The sequence below is a fragment of the Asterias amurensis genome, chromosome 10 (assembly GCF_032118995.1).
Source record: "Asterias amurensis chromosome 10, ASM3211899v1".
In the NCBI taxonomy this organism is placed as follows: domain Eukaryota; kingdom Metazoa; phylum Echinodermata; class Asteroidea; order Forcipulatida; family Asteriidae; genus Asterias; species Asterias amurensis.
In genome coordinates this window covers 1,709,651-1,728,112 of record NC_092657.1, presented here as the reverse complement: position 1 = coordinate 1,728,112, position 18,462 = coordinate 1,709,651, and the positions used below count along the sequence as shown (strand labels likewise).

Sequence of the window (18,462 nt, the reverse complement as noted above, 5' to 3'; positions counted from 1 at the left end):
AACCTCGTTCCCAGGGGTGATCGATCTCACTGCACCATTTTTTCCCAGCATGCCTTGCTCGATCATAACACCTGGAATTGACAAATTTAAATGCGCCATTAATGAGCGTACGTATTCATTATTCAATATCTTCTACGCTCGCACGCATGTCTTTCGTCTTAAATAATGTTTTTGTTTTTGTTTTAAAAAAATTTTTTTGTGTCATACAAAAATGCGGCGTGATCAACAGGCAAACATCTTAAAACTACGCGCGCATGCACTTGACATCTAATGCATAACCAATTTCCTGAGCCAATCAGTGACGAATGATACGGCGCGCTGCCCATGGTAGCTAGGCTGCGTGTAGGTGCTCTACCAACTGAGCTTTCTAGCCCTTTGTTTGTGATCACACCCAAGTTTACGATACAACCTTGGAAGTGGCGACAGAGGGATAACCTTAAGGGGGTGCGAGTTTTTGTTTCAAGTATCAAGTAATGAGCCACAAGAGCCAGCATGTGAATCCAGAAGTTGTGTGTTCAAGTCAGCCTTACTGGCTTATTGTGGTTCTAAAAAAGAAGTTTCTTCTTCAAACTCTTTACTTTGTTTTAAAGCCATTGGACACTTTCGGTAAACAGTATTGTCCAAAAGCCCACACTTCGTGTATCACAACTTATATATAAAATAGCAAACATGTGAAAATTTAGGCTCAATCGGTCATCAGAGTCGGGAGAAATTAACGGGAAAACCCACCCTTGTTTTCTGCACGTTTCGCTGTGTCATGACATGTGTTTACTATAATCCGTAATTATCGATGTCGAGAATTGATATTGTTTTAATGTTTTCTCAAAAAGAAAAGCATTCCATGGAAAAATATTTCAAGAGAAGACTTTTACCATAACCTTCTGTAAACCCTGTAAGTTAATTGTAAATCTGTGAACTTTTATTTTTTTTCTGTTCGGAAAGTGTATAATGGCTTTAACGCGAACGACGTGGATACACCCTGTGTTCTGACTCGGGGAGGCTTCTTGAACACTTATTCTCTTTGAATGTCTTACGGTCATTCTTTTCTTGTATCTTATAGTCTGGTGTGATTTTGAGATTGATATGTGTGACTGGGTGCAAGACATCCAGAATGATGATTTTGACTGGGAGTGGAAACGAGGAGATGAGGTTCATGGAGGAACCGGCAACGACCACATTGATAAAACATTCGGAACATCAACAGGTAAAAAGTTTATAACTTTTCCCTTTTTACTTTTTTCTCTCGATTATTTACTGTTAAACATTTTTTTATTATTTAATTTTAAAATAAATATCTTGATTTAAGAGGAGAAAAGGAGAAGAGAAGAGGAGATTATTACCTGTGAAAGACAAAGACATAAACGTGCGGTCAGGTTGTCGAAACTTCTAACCTGATCAACCAATTTCCTCTTTTTTTGGGGGGCCTTATTCTTTCAAGTATCGTGGTCGAGTGGTTAAGAGTGTTTGATCAGCAGAGTGTGGGTTTGAATCTCAATCGTGACACTTGCTACGTAAAAATGGGGAGGCAGTGCTTTATGCTCTACCGGCCAGGGTTCGGACTGATGATAACCAAGCCTACATCCGTATGGACTATAAAAGGGGTAACCCTGTTTCAGCTTTAGGAAGTAGGTGGCAACGGCCTCTGGAAAAAACTAATTGTAGCCCACACCTTGAAGTGGCCTTCAGGCCTTGTGTGTCTGGCGACTTTCATTAAAAAAAATAATTGTAAAACTGAAAGCTTGTTTTGATTGTTTTGTTTGCCCGTTTCCTCTTTGTGGCTGCAAGAAGTAAATTCACAGGCCTTTTTGTTTTTAATTTTTGAATTGTTGAATTTTCCTGCATTTTCACTCGCATATTTCTCACTCTTCAGGTCACTTTGCGTACCTCAGTGAGTCATCACCACGGAAACAAGGTGACACTGCCATCTTATACAACCCCCACTACCCGGCCACACCGCAGGGCGAGTGTCTACATTTCTGGTACCACATGCATGGGACAGGTGTTGGCTCGCTAGCCGTCCACCGTTATACAACTTCCCTCGGGGATAAGATGTGGGAGAGGGTAGGGGAGCAGGATGGTGTCTGGCACCGGGGCACGGTGACACTACTGGACAAAACACCATTCTTTGTGAGTTGATTTCTTTGGTTTCATTTTTTTTTCTTCAGCAAGTTTTTCATTACTTGAATCATCTATAAGGAGTGGAATTGAGTTTGCAAATTTGGGGCCGACCAAAGACAAAATGTTCTTGAATGACCATTGAACCAATGAACCGGTTTAAAGTTTAAAACCTGGGTGTGATCCCTGGCTACACAGATCGAAGTTTATGGTTGTATGGCTTCTGACTGTCACCCCGGAACAAAGATATTGAACAAGTAAGGGGATCGCCAGCGAAGGGTCAGATCAGATAGCTCAGTTGGTAGAGTGCCGGTACGTTAAACCGGAGGTCATTGGTTTAATTCCTGCTCTAGTCAACTTTTAATTATATTTACTTTACTGAATGGCTAATAAGAGTCAGGATGAAACTTGTGTTTAGAAACTTGAGTTTTTGGCCGAGAGGAATCTCAGGTAGTTGAGTGTTTTGGTTTGAATGATTATAGTTGAACGAATTTGAACAGTGTTTGTGGATATTCTAGTCGACGTTTAGCATTTTTAACCCTTATTGATGAGAGGCATTTTTGTCTTCAGCCTGCGTTTGTTGGAACTGTCGGTGATCCAAACGGTAACGGTGATATCGCTATTGATGAGATTGATCGCAAAGAGGGTTCCTGTCTACCACCAGGTAATCGTATTTTCTTTTGCCTGTCAGAGGGCACTATTAGGCCAAATAAAAATAAAAACATGTTTGTGTCCAAGCCTGCTTCCTTTTAAGAGGTCCCCAAAAAATTGTTTCTTATTTTTTGGGTATTTTTTTTTCTTTTTTTTAAGCCCACCTGTTTTAGAAAAATGTGTCAGGCAGCTGTTTTGAATAAAAAACAAATAAAGCCCTCCTCATTCCTTTTTTGCAGCCCTCACGCCATTTCTCTTTCTTCGAAGTCTATCCTTTTCCTGTTATCTAGACAACTCTTTAAGTCTCAAGTTTTGGTTTCTTTTAACTTAGGTTTCTGTGACTTTGAAGAAGATTTGTGCGACTGGTACAATGAGCCCAAAGATGACCAGCTAGATTTTGAACGAGCTAGCGGCTCGACTTACAGTTACGAGACGGGACCATCATTTGACCACACCTACGGAACAAGCAGCGGTAAAATCATACTGTATTTGTTTTAATGATTCGGGGGGTTAACAATTAGACAAAATTGACAAACCAACAGCCTCCAGATGAACGTGCCCCCAACCGAGAAACTTTGAGAAACTTTGAGACGCTGGGGCAGCAACGGACATAACGGTCATTAGTTGCAGCTCTGAGCGTGTACGCGCATGTTCAGTATTGCGCGCGTAGGTCTGACTTTGCGCAATACTATGAAAAAGTGGCCGTCTAAAAATCTCCCAATTGTGTCCACCATATCTCAAAAAGCCTAATTTTTAAGATAAATTTTGTGAGATCGCCTATCATCACGATGCCACGGATGGCCACTATAAGGTGAGGGCTACACTTAACTTTCAACAGGGGCACTTTACTACCTTAGGCTGAAACTGGGGCTAATGGCAGTGAATGTTTTCACTCTTTTTTAAGGCCGTCTTACACTCATTCTCTTTCATTTCTTCTTGACAGGTTATTATGTTTTCATGGAAACGTCGGGTCCAACCAAGGGAAGTGAAGCTTGGTTGATGAGTCAACACTTTGCCCCATCGACAGCGGACTGTCTTACTCTCTGGTATCATATGTATGGCTTAGGTAAGGTCCCTTTATGATCTCCTGACGATTAGTAGAATATAAACAGTTCTCTAAAGAAAAGCAAGACCCTCATTAACTTGTGGGAGTGTCGTGGCCGAGCGGTTAAGAGTGCCGAATTCAAACTCTGGTGTTTCTGATCAGCAGAGTGTGGGTTCGAATCCCCAGCCGTGACACTTGTGTCCTTAAGCAAGACACATAACCATTGCTTCGTCCTTCGGATGGGATGTAAAGCCGTTGGTCCCATGTGTTGTGTAAACGCATGTAAAAGAACCCAGTGCACTTATCGAAAAGAGAAGGGGTTCGCCCCGGTGTTCCTGGCTGGATTGGCAGCATATTGCGCCATAGCACCTTGTAAACCATTACATGGTGCTTAAGGATTAGGTCTTATATCTCAAAATTCGCCCCACTCCTTGTAGTAATAATACCTGGCGCTTTGTATCCTTTGGCAAAAGGCGCGTTATAAATTCGGTTATTATTATTACGGGAAAGCTCCATTAAAGAATTTCCGAGTTTGGCCACAAAAAACCCGGAAACTACCGTAATTTTCGGATTATAAACCGCGCGGCGTATAAACCGCACTTCCCCAAAATTTACAAAAAAATATTTAGGTGTCGGCGTATATGCCGCGCGGCGTATAAACCGCGACCAAAATAAAAATAAAACATGAAAAAACTAACCTCAAAACACGGAAGTGAAGTACGCAAACCTGCCGCGTTACGGGTGATTTTTTTATCTCACACTATCAGTCCTGAGTTATACTTTTTTTCCATCAACAACCCTTTTCAAGAATTTGCGATTTGATGATCGGTTGTGTTGACCATGTTTTGTGAACTTGTTTGGCAACAAACTGTCCGTGAATCAAAGATCGGTCGGCAACGCACACCGATAAATAGTTGAACTTTGCCCTGCATCGCATCGCCCTCTGTTGACAAAAGTTGTCCACGTTTGATTAGACTGGGCCCCGAGCCTCGAAGCGTGGGTCAGACGTTCAAGCTATTTGTTGTACAATGGGCAGCCGCTCTACTCGATCCGTCCGAAGTCTAGCCAAGATTTTATGAATGGAACTATCACCGGCCAATCAACAACGGCCAATCATCAAACGGCCAATCACCGCATGCGTACACACAAAGGGGCCGTGCTTGTTTGCGGTCTTCTTTGTGGCGATCTGCAGTGACAGGCGGGCGGCACATCAGTCAGTCTTGTATAGTTGCCGCAATGTGGGAGTTGCGTCGTAATTAGAGTAGAAATGTATTGAAGTTTACACTATTGATCGTAATTGAAATGATCTATTATAGGATAGTATTCTTTTTGTAAGCTGGCAGCACCCCCTTTGCGGGACCACATTATTGTTTGTGTTGGATAATTATTGATGAAAGTTACAACTGAAAATACGTTTATTATTGTGATACTGAAAAAACCCAATAACAGTTTTAAAAATTGACAAAGTTAAATCCTACTTTATTTGTAGGTAAGTGAGATCGTGTTGCAATAAAAATTAACTTCAGACAGTGCGTTGACTATCGTTTCAACATAGGATTCGTCTGCAGAAGCAGTGAGTGATAAAGAAACAGTGCGAAGATTTATATCCAAGGAATCCTTTGCCTTCCGTTTTGTTTAAATAGAAAATAAACAAACCAAAACCAAACAGTCCTTTTCAGGGCTACCACAACACAAACGAGAGTTGTCTATGACTGTTGTTTCTGTTTACAATGTATAAAGGAACATTTTTTAAAAATGTAAACAGCTCCTAAAAAAATCCTTTATAAAATATAAAAGAAATAATAATGGGGACGGCTAAAGTTGTTCACTCACTTTTATTGTATAGCGGTAGTAATGAAACAAAATGCGCTACCTTATTGTTTGCGTAATCATAAGGACAGGGGATTCACTTTTATTAAACATCGGAGTAGACGGGAAATAAGGTTGAAATGGGTCGTTCAATAAGGGAATTAAAGAAAAGTGGTTGTTTCTCCCTCCCTTTTACAAAGTGTAGTCCCACAACGAGGATCCACAACAGATATTGCAACGACGGACGGGCGGACGGACGTAGCGTGTGTGTAGTAATGTATCCTGCAGCGTGCACATTAAGCACATGTACACATGCGAGTTCGTAAAGCTAGCAATCTGTTAATTGCGCTGCTCAATCTCGAAATTGCACAACAGATGTTGGGGGCACCGTATTGAGCGATGTTCGCCGACGCCCTCATATTTGCGCCGCCTGGAAATAAAATTCCCAATGTTACTGGACTCAACAATCAGGTCGGTTTGAAAACGTTTTGTTTGACCCCCGGCGCGGCATAGTTCTTGGCGTACGTCCATTCACCATTCTGCTGTTGCGGTGTGCGTGGTTGACCTGAAGAAACCGCTGGCTGACAAGAGTGTAGCCTGGATGTCTGACGTCAGTATATAAAGATCGTGGGATAAATAGACAGGGGACGAGTCTATCTCGCTGAGACACGAGTATAGCTTGAATGTCTGACGTCAGCATGTAGAGATCGCTAGGATAAATAGACGGGCACCAGTCTAGTCTAACCCGAGTTGCGCTGAGAGGGGGAGCTGAGGGCGGTTGATAAACGTTTTACAAAGGAAACACGGAATACAATTGTGGTGGGATTTTCAACAGGATTTTGTCATCACACAGGCAGGTTTTTGTTCTCGTTGAAGAAAAAAAAACATTATTATTAGAATAGTTTACGACCGATCTTTCTTTTAAAAAATGCCGTTTTTTCTCTTAAATATTTATACGTCGGCTTACAAGCCGCCCGGAGAATAAACCGCAGGAGTTCAAAAAAATGTCAAAATCAACATATAAACCGCGGTTTATAATCCGAAAATTACGGTATACATCTGTTCAGTGAATGTGTTTTCATTGAAATATTGGGTCATTAAACTTAATGGAAGAGAAGCTAATTTGCCTTAGGTCAGCAGCATCACTTGTTTGTGCATGATACAATTAAGTCCATTGTTTGGAAAAGCAATTACATGGAGATAACAGGGGCCAATTTCATAGAGCTGCTTAAGCAAGCAAAAAATGTGCTTAAGCACGAAAATAGCTCGCTTATTTAACACATGTAACAGGCCAAAATTTCCTGCCATATACATTGCTTATGACTAGTATTAAGCTGTTGTTTACTTACATGTAGCATTACAATTGAGTGGAGTCTTGGCCGGTAATCTGATTTTACTAAGCAATGAATTTTTTGCTTAAGCAAAGTTTTTTGCTTAAGCAGCTCTATGAAATTGGGCCCAGGTGTGAGTTGCCAGCAAAATGATGTGTCTGTTTAGCCTCTTCGTTAATGGAGCGTTCCAATATGATGCAGAATTTTCAATTTGAAAGAAAAATTTATGAAAATACTTTTTCTCGATTCTGTCTTCTCTGTCTAGGTGTTGATAAAATGACCGTCTCTCAAAAGGATCCCAAGACTGGGATCAAAACAGTGAAGAAGGCGGTGAATGGTAACCAGGGAGATGCGTGGCACCGGCTACAAGTAGACTTGGCCAGTCCCACCTCTAATTACCAGATAGTAATCACAGCGGTGGTGGGTAATAACTACACTAGTGATATTGCCCTCGATGATCTTCACTGGACAACCGGCGTTTGTGGGGGTAAGACAATTTATCTTTTTCGTTTTTGAGAAAATAGAACTAGCTGTTTACTGAATAAAAGAGCCTACATGTATATTATTGTGTTACCCTTAGAATGAGTACGGGCAGAGACAGCAAGTGTACTGGTTGCAGTTCTTTAGTTTTATTTTCAACCAAACAAAGCAGTGAATTTGTTGGGTGAAGACACACAAAGATGTCAGTTAAGGTCTTCAGCCCAAAACAGAATGATCTTGAACCGGAAAGCAGCCCACAGAGGGCGCTAGCCATGCAAGTAATGCAAATGATTACGTAACATAAAAATAAACGTGGGGGGTTCGCATCGCACCCGTGACATTATAACTGCAAAAAGTAGTCAATTTTCCATTGGTTTTTGGCAGATATTTGACTTTTGACTGGCAAGCCCGAACAAAGATATTGACAAATTAGGGCAGGATAGCTCAGTTGGTAGAGTGCCTGTCGGTTAATTCGTAGGTCGTTGGTTCAAGTCCTGCTCCAGTCAATTGACATGGCAAAATAGTCATCTCTTTCAAAATTACACAATGTACTTTTTTGTACAAAAAGAATAACCCTATATAATAGAGGGAAATTTGCAGCGTCAAGGATAAAGAATATTAATTTTGGTTTACCAATATACACTTGTGTGTATTAAAGCACTGTATACTCAGTACTTTCCCGAGCTCTTTAACAGTCTATATGACTCATGAGAGATTCAAGCCCACAACCTTTTTAAATAACCCTACTTTTTAATTTTTTTATTCTCCTTCCAGCTGCCAAACCTCAGGACTGCGACTTTGAGCTTGACTTCTGCGGCTACTCCCAGGAGACTAACGACGAATTTGATTGGTCAAGACAGAAGGGTACCACAGCCTCAGATTCCACTGGCCCGCCAGTTGATTTCACTCTTGGCACAGGTAAGGAAAAATCCACTTAGGTAAAGTGTCTGTTTAGTCTGTTTTATTTTCCATATGATTTCTTTAATTCTGTTTCTCTTTCACGTTTTCAAATTTTCTCTGTCGGAGATGTGAAGCATTTGTCTCTACATTGCTCTTTGGTGGGTCATGGTTGATCGGTAAGATAAGAGCACTGGTATTTCTGGTCAGCAGAGTATGGGTGTGAGTCCTGCAGCTGATTTCACGAAATGCTAGGATTAATCCTAACTCGAGTTAGGAAGAGTAACCCGTCCTAACCTAGGATGGGTTTCTGATGCATATAAAAGAACCCAGTACACTTATCACTAAGAGAAGGGGTTTCTGGTGGTGGCCAGAGGCATATTTCCTGATACAAACAAGTTAACTTAAAAACTTTGGACCTGAAGGTCCTCAATTCCAATACCTCTGGCTAGACACCCACATAACAAATATAAAAATATATACATATAATCAGCAGTTAGCTTGGTAGGATTCGGACCTACAACCTTGTGATTGCAAGTCCTGCAGTCTAACCACTGAACCACAGTAAGCTTAGTAGGATTCGAACCCACAACCTTGTGATTGCAAGTCCTGCAGTCTAACCACTGGACCACAGTTAGGATTCAAACCCACAACCTTGTGATTGCAAGTCCTGCAGTCTAACCACTGGACCACAGTTAGCTTGGTAGGATTCGAACCTATAACCTTGTAATTGCAAGTCCTGCAGTCTAACCACTGGACCACAGTTAGGATTCAAACCCACAATCTTGTGATTGCAAGTCTTGCAGTCTAACCACGGTGAAGTGTCCACCTATGTGTGAAAGTCTACACAATTTCTCAATATTTCAATTTGTGTGGACATCTCATTCTCAAAACTTAATAATCCTTTACAATTTCCAGACCAAGGGTACTACATCTACATCGAGAGTTCCTACCCGCGGCAGTACGACGATCGCGCCCGTCTGATCAGCCCAACCATCGCCAAGAATCATAAATCCTGTGTCACCTTCTACTACTTCATGTTTGGTTCGGACATCGAGAGGCTGAATGTATATATCCAGATTCAAAACGGTAGCCTAGGGAAGGCATTGTGGACGCACCAAGGGACATTGGATCCAAGATGGTACTATGGACAGTTTGAAGTAGCTTACTCCTCTCCCTACCAGGTAGGTACCTTTTAAACTGGTTTCCTGTCCGCAAGGATATGAACTGGTATAAGTTTATGTGTTTACCAGGTAGGTACATGTACCTTCTAGACTGGTCCCCTGTCCTTTTTCACATTGTTGATGCACCAAGGCACCCAGGATCCAAGATGGTACTATGGGCAGTTTGCAGTAGCTTACTCCTCTCCCTACCAGGTAGGTACCTTTTACACTGGTTTCCTGTCCGCAAGGATATGAACCGGTATAATTGTATATGTGTACCAGGTAGGTACCTTTCAGATTGGTCCCCTGACCTTCAGGTATTGGCTTATATGTATAAACATGTAAGTTGCTTTTAACTGCGAATCTCCAGAACCATGAAAGCCATGTAAAATGATGCGAGGTCAAAGGTGGTTATGGACAGGGACTCAATGGCAGATCTCTGGCGTAATAGATGTTAAGTCTAGGTGCCTTTTTCTTCCTACTTCTTGTTGTGTTGTGGCTGACTAATGACCTTATTTTCCTAAGCCTAGAACTAATTTGTTTATATTGAGCACGCACAGCCATCAACCAATGGCCGACCACGATTTCTTGTCTGAACTTGTTCCCGCCCAGTTGGTATTTCAATTCTCTACTTTATTTTACTGTAGATCGTGTATGAGGGTGTGGTTGGCCACAGTTACCAAGGCGACATAGCACTGGATAATCTAGGAATTGTTGATGGCAACTGTAGAGGTACTTAACAACTGCAAACATATTGGTTTATTTCCATTCATACATGAATATTGACCTTAAAAACTTGACACTTGACCCAAAGGACTTTAAACTTGACTTGACACTGGACACTGAAGACTTTTAATAGGACTTGATTTGAAAGACTTGAGACTTAAATTGAAAAAAATGGCACCTGAAAGACTTGACTTGAAAGACTGGGGACTTAATCTGATGAGACTTCAACTGAAAGACTTGGAAATAGACCTTGACTCGAAAGACACGAGACTTGAAATTCTTGGGACATGACCTCAAAGACTTGAGACTTCATCAGAAAGACTTAGAAATTGACCTCAAAGACTTGTTGACATGAAAGACATGATAAATGACTTGAGAGACTTGAGACTTATCTTGAAAGACTTAGCACTTGACCTAAAAGACTTGATGCTTGAAAGACTTGAGACTTGACCAGAAAGATACTTTTAAATAGTCGGGTCACCTAAGTCTCAATCAGTATTAAAATGTTCACTATCATCTTACAGCATTTGGTTTGTTTGTCTTCAAGGTTCCGCGGTGTGTGGCTTTGAAGGAGGCAGTTCGTGCGGCTACATTCAGGAACCTGCAGATGATTTTGACTGGAAATTGAACAGCGGTCCGACACCGACCGCTAACACTGGACCCTCGGTGGATAAGACAATGGGAACTGATTATGGTAGAGTAGTTCTCATAATAATTTATTATAATAGTCATTGCTTCATAGGTAGTCACTCAGGGACACTCATGGCACTTCAACATGCAGTATTTTCTTCTGTCTAATTTCAGCCAATGTTGGGTTTTCTGATGGCCCTTAACACTTTAGAGCATCACATGGATACTATTCGTCATGATTACATCATACATCGTAAACAGCTGAGATCTCATAGTTAAGGGGATGTGATAACCACTGTATACTGAGTACCATACTTTCCCCGAGTAACACAAGAACAAAAATCCATAGGCATACTATTGAAGATCTCTTGACGTCTGCACGGTTCAGTGACCCAGAAATGTGTCACCAACCTTTTGCCGCCACAATATCAGTCGGCCTGATGATGCATCCAAGATAGGGTGTAAGACTGTCGTCAGTTATAAAATAGTCCGGTTGTCTAGGTTATAATTTTTTTACATATCAATATAAACCACAAGGAAACTGTAAATGATTTTGGGGGTTGAACAAAGAATTGACTAGAGTGGGATTCGAACCAACGACCTCCGGATTAACATGCCGGCGCTCTACCAACTGAGCTATCTAGCCCTATATTGGCGGTGTCCCTATTTTTTGTTAAAATACAAAATGTGTTTCAACATAGGAATACTACATGTACTCGATGATATTGATAATCACTAACACAATCAGAAGTAACACTAAAATGTTTCAACCGACAGGACACTACATGTATGCTGAAGCCACTGGCCAGTCCGTCGGGGACAAGGCCATCATGCTTACTCCAGGCTTTACACCAGCGCCTGTTACTGCTACCTGCTGGAAATTCTACTATCATATGTTTGGATCGACGATGGGAAGTCTCTCTGTTGGGGTAGGTCACATATATTTCGGTAGTCTTGGTGCAAGACGTTCTTGTTGAGTTAGTAAAACCATAAAACCATACACTCAATACTACACACACGTCGCGACTATACGGCCAATAGAGGGCGTCCTCTGGAAGCTGCGAAATCCTAGCTTTATCCCAGCGCCTATTACTGCTTTCTGCTGGAATTTCTACTATCACATGTTTGCCTCTACGATGGGAAGTCTCTCTCTTGGGGTAGGTGTCAAACTCATCTACAGCAGTGAATGATCTGGACCATTTTTTTTGTTCTTTCCCAGAATGCGCTGCTCGATCGTAACCTTTGAATGCGTTGTCAAAAGATGCATCAGTTCATAGAGCAACTGGTCCCTTCTCATTTGTTTTGTTATTTTGATCTTTTTAGCAGTTTAGGGCTAGCATACAAAACCATGATTTATTTGATATGTATTCCGTTGAAATAAGTGCTTTGTTACTTGTACGTACTAAACGCCTGATAAGAGCTGGAAAGTGACCAGCAGGGGCTATACAATACTATGGGCAATGGGTGCAATGTTCTGACCAGCGGCTAATTTTACGAATCATTAGAATTAACCTTATCTCGAGTTAGAACGAGTAACTTAGGATGGGTTCAATGCGCCTGTCGTCTCAGGATACAAAGCATAACTCGTTCTAAGATTAATTCTTAGTTAGGAAAAGTTTGGTGAAATCGACAGGGGGGGGGCATCTGTAAATTGCCCCAATAAAACCTGCATTTCTTGTAAAAATGTTCATCAATAATCAAATTTAAATTTGTATCTTCTTCTAGATGAACGGCCAGCCTCCTGTGTTTACAGAGTCAGGTGATAACGGTGACCAGTGGATGTTGGGTCAAGCCAACATTGATACCAGCTCTACCTATCAGGTGAAGATTGTAGCAACTATCGGAGGTGACTTATCGGACATCGCCATCGATGACATTTACAACTCACCACAATCCTGCCAGCTTGGAGGTAAATTAAGGAGAATGGCCGAGAAAGTGTAGATTCGTGAATAGAATGTATGAGCCATTGATCTACATGAATCTACACTTTAGAGTCTAGATTCTCAAAAATAATCTACACTTTCAACAATAGATTGATGTCACAGAGATAGTTTAGTGTACAGGGAGAAGCGATACTGCCGACTTTTGTTAATAGTAATAATAGTCTCCTGACGATGACTAGAGCAAGCCAGTCCAAACGCTAGGACAAATTTAAGAACTCACTTCGCTGTAGTGCAGTCAAACACGATCATTTAAGCTAAAGAAGTAGTCCCAGCCAATTGTCTATACCTTCCGCCCAGGTAGTAGTTCAGAACTGAGAAGTCTACCGAACATCCGATAAATCTACTCCGCGGAAGTAGAATAAAGAAAGATAGTGCTCTAAGAACAAACTCTACCTGGCAAGTAGATACACACATGGTGTTACTGCAAACCAAATATGTATTTATACTTAACCATGCAATGCCTCAAATCATATTTAAGAATTCATATCATTATTGTAATATTTTTCGGTTTGTTTTCAGGCGACTGCAATTTTGAGGTTGATATGTGTGTGTGGACTGATTCACCGGACGGTAACATTCAGTGGCTGAGGTCAAAGGGCGGAACTTACAGTAGCTTTACTGGCCCTGATGTCGATCATACGCTGAAGACTAAGGATGGTAAGTATCCTTGTAAGGTCATTGGGTCAGGTCAAGGGTTAGAGGTCAAGTCATTGACCAAGCTCTGGTGTTTTCGTGCAGAGTGTGGACTTGAGTCCCGGTCTTATCACTTGTCTCCCTAAGTAAGACTCTTAACAATTATTGTTTCATCCTTTGGACAGGACATAAAGCCGTATGGCCCTTGGCCTGTGTAACAGATGTAAAAGAACCAAGCACACATTTTGTTAAAGAGAAGTGTTTGCCCTAGTGTCTTGAAGTATGGTTGGCTGCAGATAGCGCCACAACACATTGTAAATCTTCTACATTTCGATCATTCAATGTACATGTAGCTTTGGAAACGTAGAATAAATAATGAGCGCTTTGAGAAGCCTTCGAATACGATTCAGTGCTACATCATCAGCGGCCGATTTCACGAAAATTTATGCAACTGCGTAAGTCTACTTGCGCAACGTTTATGGCGTAAGTTGCGCCATAAACGTTGCGCAAGTGGACTTACGCAGTTGCGTAAAGTTTCGTGAAATCGGCTGCAGGACTGTTTATTTTTATGTAATAATGTTATTGGATTGGAAAACTGTTTAATACCTTTTTTAATTTTGTCTTCAAATTAAATGCCTAATTAATCTCATCTTGTTCTGATCTTTCCGTTGCCAAGGTTACTACATGTACCTGGAGACCAGTTACCCCCATCAAGCTGGTGACCATGCTGTGATGCTTAGTAGTGTGTACGGACCCACCACCGGTACCCCCGGGAAATGTCTCAACTTCTGGTACCACATGTTCGGCAAAAACATCGGCGAGCTCTCTATTTACAAGGTACTGGTCTGTGAATTAGTAAAAAAATGCGGGGAATTTGTAGTATCTCAACACTGGTCAATCAAAAGAAGCTAAACCATTTACAACCATCTCACAGGAACCCATTGAGCCCTGGTTGGAGAGACGCAATTATAGTAAAGTGTCTTGCTCAGGGACACAAGTGTCACGACTGGGATTCGAACCCACACTTTGCGGAACAGAAACACCAGAGCTTGAGTTTGGTGATCTTATCCACTCGGCCACGACATGCACCCACATGCTGTTTGAACACGTTCAAAGTTCTGTCCGTTCGTTGGTTCTCTGAACATTATTTCTTTATCAATTTCTTTTCTTTGTTGATGTTTTAAAGTTGGATGACTTCAGCGGGAGTCGAACCAAGACCCTCTTGTTGAGGGACACAATTTTTACGACCAGGACTCGAACCCACACTCTGCTTAATATTAACAGGAACTCCAGAGCTTGAGTTTGGTGATCTTATCCACTCGACCAAGACACCCACACTCATTTTTAACAAGTTCTGTTTCGCCCTGTGTGTTCTTCAAAATGTATTTCTTTATCAATTTCTTTATGTTGTTGATGTGTTACAGTTGGATGACTTTAGCGGGAGTCGAACCAAGACCCTCTTGTGGAGTCTCTACGGGGAGCAGAGCGTCGATGAGAAAGACTGGAAGAATGGAATGATCACCTTCACCAGTGACGTCAGTTTTAAGGTACGGATTGCTAGTTCAAGGCTTCACTTTATCAGTGCCCTATTTCATAGAGCTGCTTAAGCAGAAATTATTGCTTGACAATTGGTCTGCTAAGCAGAATGAGCAGGATACCAGTCGCAAATTGTACATGTGGTACGGTAGTTTGGCTGGTAACCTTATTCTGGTAAGCATCAATTTGTTGTGCTTAGCTCCTTTTTGTGTTATGCAGCTCTATGAAATTGGGCCCTGGTGTTTAGTCCATGTAGTCCAAGGAGATATTAAAAACTAAAGGCTAGTCCTAACTCGAGATTATACTCGTCTTAACTTTTTGTGAAATCCACCCCAGGTGAGTGTCTTTTCGGTGCATGAATCCGTGGTAGTTGTTATGGTGTGAAAAGGGTTCTTCTGAGGTGTTTCTTATTGGCAATTTGGCGCTTTACAAATACAGTTATTATTTTCATTCATTCGTTTGTTTTTTATTCCAACTTGGAACACACCCCTTAACCCCGGGGAGGGTTACATCAACATTTGAAACCTGAATTATTTTAATAAACATTGGCAAGAGAAAAATAAAGTCAACAGGGGCAATCAGACAATATGTTTTTCTTTTAAGTTCATAAATAAAAAGACGAATTTGGCAACACAAGTAATAGTAGATTCATCCGTAGAACTCATAAGAAATTCAAATTTTTCACTGTTAGTAAACAGCTGAAAAATGTGCATTATTTCCACTCACAAAGTTAAGCATTTGTCCCCTAAGAGCACTGTATAATTAATATTATTAATATTATATTTGTGTGTTTATCCACAGATCTACATTGATGGTGTAGTCGGGTCTGATTACCTAGGGGACATAGCTTTGGATGATTTCAAAGTGACAGACACAGCATGTGCACGTGAGTAATACAACTCAAAAAGAATTCACAGTTTCAAATATTGACCCCTTGCACCCACGTCACACGCGGCGACTTCACAGTTTCAAATGTTGACCCCTTGCACCCACGTCACACGCGGCGACTTCACAGTTTCAAATATTGACCCCTTGCACCCACGTCACACGCGGCGACTTCACAGTTTCAAATATTGACCCCTTGCACCCACGTCACACGCGGCGACTTCACAGTTTCAAATATTGACCCCTTGCACCCACGTCACACGCGGCGACTGTACCAGCGTCACCATTTTGGTGGTCAATAGGTTTATGTGTAAACGTCGCGTCGCCTAAAATGCGCACTTCACTGAATAACGCACAGTAACATTGCCCACCAATATGGTGGTTCCAAGAATATTCTGATGATGACGTCAGGGCCCAATTTCATAGAGCAGCTAAGCACGAAAATTTGCTGAGCATGAATTTTCTTCCTTGAAAAAAACAGGATTACGATTCAAGTTTGCATTTCTTGCATAGCGCTAGTTACTGGTGTTCAGCCATTGTTTGCTTATCCTGAAAACCATATGGAAATTTGTTTGGTAATCCTGTTTTTATCAAGGCAACAATTTCATGCTAAGCAAATTTGTGTGCTTAGCAGCTCTATGAAATTGGGCCCTGGTGAATAGGGTCAATAAGGGATTGCTCTCACAAAACATGAACACTTTTTGCGACTTTTTTTGTCAGCTATATCGATTCTGCATATTACCTTTAAGGGATTGCTCCAGACACAGCATAACACTACCTGTCACTACTACTTTATAATACATGTACCTTGTAGGAGGTATTAGCAATATTTTGAATACTTGATTTTTGTTTTCTTTGCAGTTTTCCCCGATCTAGCCAAGCCTAGCACAGAGTTCAACTGCGATTTTGACTACAGCCCTTGTGGATGGAAACAAGAAGAACAATTGGATGATTTTGATTGGACGCGCCATGTTGGAAAGACGAGCTCGTACGATACTGGACCACCAGGGGATCATACAACGGGTTCAGGTGATTATAGACTTAGGAAATAATATTTTCAGCCTTCGTGAAAGACTCTGCTAGGGTGGAAACCAAGAAAGCTGCTTAAGCCCAAAATGTTGCTTAAGCAAAAAATCCTTGCTCAGTAAAATTAGATTCCCAGCCAAGACTCCACTCAGTTGTTCTGCTGACAGCAAACTACTTATTGTGCTCTATGAAATTGGACCCTGACGTGTATAGACCGATCCACTAGGCTCTGCCCAGCAAGAACACGTGAACCTCTTCAATGCCTGTCTGCACAACTCTGCCGCGCGAGCCAAGCATATGCGCACGCATGTCGGACCTTATTTGTCGGACCTTCGTTGCGTTGTGATTGGTCAATACGCAATGGGGCCAAGCTTAATGGATTGGTCTATTGGTTAAAAGTAAAACAAATTTTGTTTGTCTGTGTTCGTTCCAGGATTTTACATGTACACAGAGGCTAGCTACCCAGCCCAGCCCAAGGACACTGCTGACTTCATTTCACCGGTCACTACTGGAGATGGTTCCAAGATGTGCCTGAACTTTTATTACCATATGTTTGGAGGTGACATGGGAACTCTGCAGATTCTCTCGAGGTAGGTGCTTCCATTTGGGTGATTAAACTCCCAGCACAGGAAAGTTCATTTAAAGAGAACAAAATAACACAACCTTTTTCTCTTGCAACTCACATCTGTTATCTCTATGTAAAACTTGAGAATGTAGTGTCTCCTGATTATTAATTACTACCTGTGCGGAAGGTAGGAAATCGGCGGGAACTTAGTGGATTGAGGGGACTTCTCGGTGTTCACTTCACTGCCAAGGAGTGTGTTCTTAATTGGTCTCAACGTTGGGAGACTAAAGAGTAGGGTATATTTATAAGAATTTTGAGGTTTCAGTGTAGAGTCAGCAAGTTTGTTTCTTAACTTTGTAGAGTTGGTGGCAAAGACACCTTGGTTTGGCAGAAGAAGAAGGATCAAGGAAACGAATGGATTGAAGGACATCGGAATATCGCCTTCTCATCAGACTATCAGGTACATTTTGCAGGGATGTGGTCTCTCCGTATTCATTTCTCCGTATATTTTGTTTTTTATCAAGATGAAATTCATATAAGAAAACGAAGATAAAACCATATAGAACCCCCCCAGAATGCAGAGTGGGGCTTTCAAAACCAAAGATAAATGTATAAGCAGGCTTTGTACCCACACATTTTAGCGCTTGCAAGCTTTCACGCTTTGCTTGCAAGCTTTTACGCTTTGCGCTCATAGTTCAGATAAAACAACCTCATTCCTGGTTGTGTGTTTAGGCATACTCCATACTTTCTCGAATCCTGTGACAAAACACTTTTTGAAGAGAGCTTTACTCTGTATTTTGTTTTAAAGCTGACAAGTTACGACAGTACATGTTTTTAAACTAAATAAATATGTTTCCTTTCTTCAGATTATCTTCAGGGGTATTTTGGGTCCTGGATATGAGAGTGACATCTGTCTGGATGACGTCAACATCACGGCAGGAGTTTGCCCTCCAGAAAGTAAGACGCTAAAATTGTATTTTCTACTGGAGGAAATTATTCTTATTTTTTCCCCAATACTGTGCTTGAT

At 41.4% G+C, this 18,462-nt stretch overlaps 2 protein-coding genes and 1 non-coding gene across 3 annotated transcripts in view; 2 read left to right on the top strand and 1 right to left on the bottom strand.

Annotated features, from left to right (window-relative positions):
* Window positions 1–8,369, top strand: part of LOC139943419 (MAM and LDL-receptor class A domain-containing protein 1-like) — a 52,153-nt gene extending 43,784 nt beyond the window's left edge. Inside the window, exons 48-54 of the mRNA XM_071940230.1 lie at window positions 1,061–1,204; window positions 1,871–2,127; window positions 2,686–2,779; window positions 3,098–3,238; window positions 3,710–3,832; window positions 7,217–7,438; window positions 8,206–8,369. Coding sequence (XP_071796331.1) covers window positions 1,061–1,204; window positions 1,871–2,127; window positions 2,686–2,779; window positions 3,098–3,238; window positions 3,710–3,832; window positions 7,217–7,438; window positions 8,206–8,369 — 1,145 coding nt within the window. The remainder of the gene's footprint in view (window positions 1–1,060; window positions 1,205–1,870; window positions 2,128–2,685; window positions 2,780–3,097; window positions 3,239–3,709; window positions 3,833–7,216; window positions 7,439–8,205) is intronic.
* The window catches only part of LOC139942556 (MAM and LDL-receptor class A domain-containing protein 1-like), a 112,769-nt gene continuing 102,540 nt past the window's right edge, over window positions 8,234–18,462 (top strand). The window contains exons 1-14 of the mRNA XM_071939397.1: window positions 8,234–8,349; window positions 9,247–9,512; window positions 10,139–10,223; window positions 10,765–10,911; window positions 11,625–11,776; window positions 12,573–12,756; window positions 13,310–13,447; window positions 14,100–14,260; window positions 14,848–14,970; window positions 15,761–15,845; window positions 16,706–16,873; window positions 17,304–17,460; window positions 17,796–17,895; window positions 18,302–18,392. Of these exons, the coding sequence (XP_071795498.1) occupies window positions 9,366–9,512; window positions 10,139–10,223; window positions 10,765–10,911; window positions 11,625–11,776; window positions 12,573–12,756; window positions 13,310–13,447; window positions 14,100–14,260; window positions 14,848–14,970; window positions 15,761–15,845; window positions 16,706–16,873; window positions 17,304–17,460; window positions 17,796–17,895; window positions 18,302–18,392 (1,738 nt within the window). The 5' untranslated portion in view covers window positions 8,234–8,349; window positions 9,247–9,365. The remainder of the gene's footprint in view (window positions 8,350–9,246; window positions 9,513–10,138; window positions 10,224–10,764; window positions 10,912–11,624; window positions 11,777–12,572; window positions 12,757–13,309; window positions 13,448–14,099; window positions 14,261–14,847; window positions 14,971–15,760; window positions 15,846–16,705; window positions 16,874–17,303; window positions 17,461–17,795; window positions 17,896–18,301; window positions 18,393–18,462) is intronic.
* On the bottom strand, window positions 11,421–11,493 carry Trnan-guu (transfer RNA asparagine (anticodon GUU)). Its single transcript has one exon. It is a non-coding gene; the product is annotated as a tRNA-Asn (tRNA).